The sequence below is a fragment of the Callithrix jacchus genome, chromosome 20, assembly GCF_049354715.1.
Source record: "Callithrix jacchus isolate 240 chromosome 20, calJac240_pri, whole genome shotgun sequence".
Lineage (NCBI taxonomy): Eukaryota > Metazoa > Chordata > Mammalia > Primates > Cebidae > Callithrix > Callithrix jacchus.
Genome location: NC_133521.1, coordinates 25,509,620 through 25,515,874, shown reverse-complemented (window position 1 = coordinate 25,515,874; position 6,255 = coordinate 25,509,620). Strand labels below are relative to the sequence as shown.

The window sequence follows — 6,255 nt, the reverse complement described above, 5'->3', positions numbered from 1 at the left end:
GTTGCAGTGAGCCGAGGTCGCACCACTGCACTCCAGCCTGGCGCCTGGTGACAGAGTGAGACTCTGTCTCAATAAACAAAAAAATACAAAAATAAGCCGAGGGTGGTGGCAGGCACCTGTAATCACAGCTACTTGGGAGGCTGAGGCAGAAGAATGGCTTGAACCTGGTAGGCAGAGGTTGCAGTTAGCCAAATCTTCGCGGTTGCACTCTAGCCTGGGCAACAAGAGAGAAACTCTGTCCCCAAAAATAAAACAAAATAAAATTAAATTAAAAAATAGAACCTATAGGGAATCCTTTTCTGTCAGTCAAAACATACAGATGGAATTAACTCTTCTGAGTCACAGCTTAAAATATTTAACCTGTCTGGCCAGGGGCAGAAGCTCACACCTGTAATCCCAGCACTTTGGGAGACCGAGGCAGGCGGAACACATGAGGTTGGGTGTTCCAGACCAGCCTGACCAACATGGAGAAACTCTCTCTCTACTAAAAATACAAAATTAGCCAGGTGGTGGCGCATGCCTCTAATCCCAGCTACTCGGGAGGCTGAGGCAGGAGAATCACTTGAACCCAAAAGGCGAAGGTTGCGGTGAGATCGCGTCACATCTGGACGACAAGAGCAAACCTCCATCTCAAAAAAAAAAAAAATTTAACCTGTCTGGGAGCTGGGCAGAAGCTGGAAGCTAACCCCCGACGTAGGCTTGGGTAGGGCATGAGATCCCTTGGCCCCTACTAGTTCCCCGCCTGCACTCCTCCCCCCACACTCCCGGTCTCGTGGTCTACGGAGCCAGTGCGGGGGGTGGAAGGGCGAGGAGTCTTTGACGCTGCAGCGGCGGGTCCGGCCCACTGGGGCGCCCTACTACTTGGGGGCGGAAGGGCCGTGGCGCCCCCTTCCGTGGCGCGTCGGTCGCAGAGTCGCGTGACTAACAACCCTCTCTTCATGAGGCCGCGCGGCTGGATCGCCATGGTCCGAACCCCATTGTCGGCCTCTGCAGGTCGCCTGCCCCTCCCAGGCTCCCGCGGCCGACCCCTGCGCAATATGCAGCCCACCGGCCGCGAGGGTCCCCGCGCGCACAGCCGGCGGTATCTGCGGCGTCTGCTGTTCCTGCTCCTGCTGCTGCTGTGGCAATCCATAACGCTCGCGGAGATCACGCCAGGCACCCCCAGAGCCCTCTCCATGCCGGGTGCCTCCAGCCTCTTCACCACGACAGACACCCCCAGCGCCCTCACTACGCCAGGCCGCACTACGCCAGGCACCCCCAAAACCCTGGACCTTCTGGGTCGCGCACAGGCCCTGATGCGGGATTTCCCGCTGGTGGATGGGTATGTAGGTGCAGTGTGGGGGCAATGGTGGGGTGAGGGCACCCTTGGGCAGGAGAGGAGTTTCTGAGCATGCAGGGCTATCAAGGAGGATCTCTCACACCACCCTTGGATGCCCTCGCTCCTCCATCACCCATGGGTGCCCTTTCCCCCCATCACCCTATTCCTGGTGGAGCCTAACCCCATCCCTCCAACCCGACCTTAGGCGGCCTCTATAATATGGTCTGTGTTGAGGAAGTGCCTGTGGGGTGGAGGAGGGTAGACCCAAACACCTGATACATCCTGCCTGATCTAGAGGCCATGTTTCCATCTGACCTTGACTTGCCACCCCCAGCCACAATGACCTGCCCCAGGTCCTGAGACAGCGTTACAAGAATGTGCTTCAGGATGTTAACCTGCGAAATTTCAGCCATGGCCAGACCAGCCTGGACAGGCTTAGAGATGGCTTTGTGGGTGCCCAGGTACCACAGGGACACACAGGGTGTCACAGCATGGCTGCTGGGGGATGTTGGAACCATACAAACCTGGGTGGGCTCTGGGTGACTAGATATAATGGGGCATACAGCCTCTGGGTGACTAGATACAATGGGGCAGGGAGTGTGCCATAATGTGGCTTCTAAGGAAAGTAGGGCCTTGGAGGCCAAGACAGGCTAGCTGCATGGTTGCCCAGGTTCTGTGGAAACACACAGAAAATGACCAGAAAATCCCTGGTGAGTGTGGGGGCGGCTGTAACCACAAAGGACACAGTGGATTGGCCTTGGGGCATTCACATAGCACATGGACTAACAGCAGTTTTTTGCTTCTTTGTATTTTTGAGACGGTGTCTCGCCCTGTCGCCCAGGCTGGAGTGCAGTGGGACATTCTCACCTCAACCTCTGCCTCCGGGGTTCAAGCAATTCTCCCCGCCTCAGCCTCCCAAATAGGTGGGATGGATTACAGATGCTCGCCACCACGCCTAGCTAATTTTTATTGTTTTAGTAGAGACAGTGTTTCACCATGTTGGATAGGTTGGTCTCGAACTCCTGACCTCAGGTGATCCTCCCGCCTCAGCCTCCCATAATGCTGGGATTGCAGGCGTAAGCCACTGAGCCTGGCCATAACAGCAATTTATGATGTGTTGTGAGTCCATCGTTTGACTGCTGGCAGCAAACAGTCATCAAGGAACCAGGCTTAGTGGTTCAAGTCTGTAATGCCAACACTTTGGGAAGCTGAGGCAGGAGGATTATTTGAGCCCCAGGGGGGTCAAGGCTGCAGGGAGCCGTGATCTCATCACTACACTCTAGCCTGGGTGACAGAGCAAGACTCTGTCTCAAAATTTAAAAAACAAAAAAAAAATTAAAAAGTCGTCAAGGTACCATGGAGTCATGTAATGCCTCACTTGGGGCCACTGACCCAAATGGGTGTTATAGGGGCTGAGGCAGGAGAGGCAGGCCTTGGGGGTTGAAGACTACCTTGGCCTCATGCTGGACCCCTGGACTTACCCTCAGTTCTGGTCAGCCTCCGTCTCATGCCAGACCCAGGACCAGGCTGCTGTGCGCCTCACCCTGGAGCAGATTGACCTCATTCGCCGCATGTGCACCTCCTACTCTGAACTCGAGCTGGTGACCTCAGCTGAAGGTGGGTCAGTAGATGAGAGGATAGTCAGGATGTCACTCTGGAGGTTCTGTTCCTGGGATCTGACCAGTTGACTCTCTACATCCTTCTAGGTCTGAACAGCTCTCAAAAGCTGGCTTGCCTAATTGGCGTGGAGGGTGGTCACTCACTGGACAGCAGCCTCTCTGTGCTGCGCAGTTTCTATGTGCTGGGAGTGCGCTACCTGACACTCACCTTCACCTGCAATACACCGTGGTGAGCACAGCACCTGGCCAGGATGCTAGATGGTGTGATAGGGAAATTGCCCCATCCCTGGCATGGGTGTGATCAGGCCGTTGAGGATGAAGGGGTCCACAGAGGGAGGCTGGACACCCAGCAGGTCCCTCACAATCCCAGAAAGCAGCTGGTCCTGCACCTGTTCTGGAAGTGGGATGAATGGGTAGACCCAGGGGCCCCAGGCTCTGATGGCCCAAGGTGTGATCAGCTAAATTGCTCTCCCATGGCTGTCCCACAGGGCAGAGAGTTCCACCAAGTTCAGACACCACATGTACACCAACGTCAGTGGGTTGACAAGCTTTGGTGAGGTGAGAACTCCTGTTATGTACCCCACCCCATCTGCTTCCTATGTAATATGTATACCCCTTTGCACCCCAACACCCTCCCCCATGAAAAACCCTAATTGTCTCTGCAGAAAGTGGTAGAGGAATTGAACCGCCTGGGCATGATGATAGATTTGTCATATGCATCGGACACCTTGATGAGAAGGGTCCTGGAAGTATCTCGGGCTCCTGTGATCTTCTCCCACTCAGCTGCCAGAGCTGTGTGTGACCATTTGCTGAATGTTCCCGATGACATCCTGCAGCTTCTGGTGAGTGGCCACCCCAGCTCTCAAACCCAGGGGTTGGCATGTATTATCCAAAGGTTCTTAACCCTGAACAGAGAAAGCCACCAGCCCAGGTTTCATACACCTTGGACCAAAGGCAGGTTAATCCTCCTCTATCCCTGAAACTCAAGGCCAAGTCATTTCTACCCAGGGACCCACAAACCCAGAGAGGTGAAGCCTCTTCCAGCCCCCTGAAGCCAGGACAAACCACAGTCCTACCAGGGCCCCCATGGCACAGGAGACATGCTCTCAGGCCAGAAGGGCTGAGACGAGTGTCCCTTTCTCTATCCTTCTAGAAGAAGACTGGTGGCATTGTGATGGTGACACTGTCCATGGGGGTGCTGCAGTGCAACCTGCTTGCTAATGTGTCCACAGTGGCAGGTGAGTCTCACCTCAGCTTTGTGCAGCACTAGCTTGGGCCATGGCTGCCGGGACTCTTGGGACAACTCTAGCAGTCTAGTGTACCTGTTGGGAATGGACAGAATTTCACTAGCCTGAAGAACGTGGCCTTCAGTTTCCCCTCTGTGACTAGGGCTGGTGGGCAGCGGGCCCTAACCCAGGATCAGGGCTAAGGTCTCACAGCTGGCTGGTGGGTGGCCACACAGGTTCCCTCAGGGGCTGGAGGACGTGTCCACATACACAGTCCTGAGGCTGAGTTTCCCAATGACCCAGAGGCAGCAGACACAGCTCTCCAGTGCCACCCAGATCTGGAGCCACAGAGTTGGTGCTGATGGGTTTGATGCCTCTTGGTTTGGCTCCCAATCCTGAACTTCTCTCATTCCCCACATCTCTGGGCAGGACAGGCTGAGCCCCTACAAGGCTCTCAAGGAACCTAGAGGCCGGGTGGCTCCTGGGCAGGAAAAGGTCCAAAGGGGTGGCTCCGAGGCCCACTCTAGGTCCAGTGGCCAGCCTGCAGCCATTTCAGGACTCATGACTGGCCATGCGCTTGCTCTTGAGAGCCAACTGCCACAGCCTGGAGAGTGCTGGGGACAGGATGGTGCCAGGGTCTAACTCCAGCCTGGTGCTGCCCACACTCACCTCCACCCTAGATCACTTTGACCACATCAGAGCAGTCATTGGATCTGAGTTCATCGGGATTGGTGGAAATTACGATGGGACTGGCCGGTGAGTGCTTCCCTGGAGTTCTTCTTGGGCTAGGGTGCAGCAGGGAGTCCTTCAGTCTTTGTTCCCATCCTGACATCCTCCCATCCAGGCCTGAGCCACAGGCTCTGGTCTTCTAGCCCACCTGACACTCCCCATTCTCAGGGCCTGTTTCCTAGGTTCTCCCTGTCCCTTTAGTGGCCCAGCAGCCCCACTCCGGGTTGTCATACTTGCTAAATACTCCCTCCCTAGGCAGAGCTCGTCTGCCCAAGATATGCGCCAATCCCAGCCCAGCAGATCTGCTGTGGGTTGACCATCTGCTCAGCAGGTTGAGGCTACAGAAAAGCCCAGTCCTCCAGGAGGCTCCAAGGTTGCATTCACTAGCCTGAAGAACGTGGCCTTCAGTTTCCCCTGTGTGACTAGGGCTGGTGGAGTAGTGGGCCCTAACCCAGGATCAGGGCTAAGGTCCCACAGCTGGCCGGTGGGTGGCCACACAGGTTCCCTCAGGGGCTGGAGGACGTGTCCACATACCCAGTCCTGATAGAGGAGTTGCTGAGTCGTGGCTGGAGTGAGGAAGAGCTTCAAGGTGTCCTTCGTGGAAACCTGCTGCGGGTCTTCAGACAAGTGGAAAGGGTAAGCTGGTCTGGTGGACAGGATAATTCACTGGTTTGAGCAGGGGAGGAGATTGCGGTGGGAGCCTCTGATTGTGGACTTCCACCCCCAGGTGAGAGAGGAGAGCAGGGCGCAGAGCCCTGTGGAGGCTGAATTTCCATACAGGCAACAGAGCACATCCTGCCACTCCCACCTCATGCCTCAGAATGGACACCAGGCTACACATCTGGAGGTGACCAAGCGGCCAACCAATGGGGTCCCCTGGAAGTCCTCAAAAGCCTCCCCATACCTTGTTCCAGGCCTTGTGGCTGCTGCCACCTTCCCAACCTTCATCCAGTGGCTCTGCTGACATGGCCGATCCCCCTAGAGGTCACTGTGGCAAAGTCTCACAAAGCCCCCCTTCCTAGTTCATTCACAAGCATATGCTGAGAATAAACGTTTTAGACATGCAGCCAGGTGCAAGTGTCCTTCTTTCTCCCTAGTGGGAGTGGTGGCAGGTGGGCTCTTGGTCAGTAATGGGTCCTGTGGTCTAGCCACAGCTGCTCAAGGTGGGTGGGTCCCACTCACCTCCAGCTTTGGCTCGCTCAGGAAGGCCAGAGGCATCTTATGAAATTATTATTATTTTTTTTTTGAGATGGAGTCTTGCTCCATCACCCAGGCTGGAGTTCAGTGGCGCAATCTCAGCTCACTGCAACCTCCACCCCCCGGGTTCAAGCGATTCTCCTACTTCAGCCTCCTGAGTAGCTGG

The 6,255-nt window shown here is 55.7% G+C and overlaps 1 protein-coding gene across 3 annotated transcripts; it reads left to right on the top strand.

The window, feature by feature from the left end:
• The first annotated feature begins 551 nt into the window (after nt 1–551).
• DPEP3 (dipeptidase 3) lies at nt 552–5,958 on the top strand. Of its 3 annotated transcripts, XM_078357495.1 has the most exons (11): nt 552–703; nt 994–1,321; nt 1,653–1,779; nt 2,806–2,935; nt 3,025–3,166; nt 3,426–3,495; nt 3,603–3,779; nt 4,091–4,175; nt 4,844–4,919; nt 5,393–5,528; nt 5,620–5,958. In XM_078357495.1, exons 2-11 carry the CDS (start codon nt 1,038–1,040, stop codon nt 5,854–5,856), a joined length of 1,464 nt encoding a protein of 487 aa, XP_078213621.1. In that variant the 5' UTR covers nt 552–703; nt 994–1,037; the 3' UTR covers nt 5,857–5,958. The 3 variants fall into 3 exon arrangements, with proteins under 3 accessions (XP_078213621.1, XP_035138177.2, XP_002807798.4); XM_035282286.3 differs by lacking the exon at nt 552–703 and having other exon boundaries at nt 916–1,321; nt 4,094–4,175; XM_002807752.6 differs by lacking the exon at nt 552–703 and having other exon boundaries at nt 916–1,321.
• The last annotated feature ends 297 nt before the right edge of the window (nt 5,959–6,255 follow it).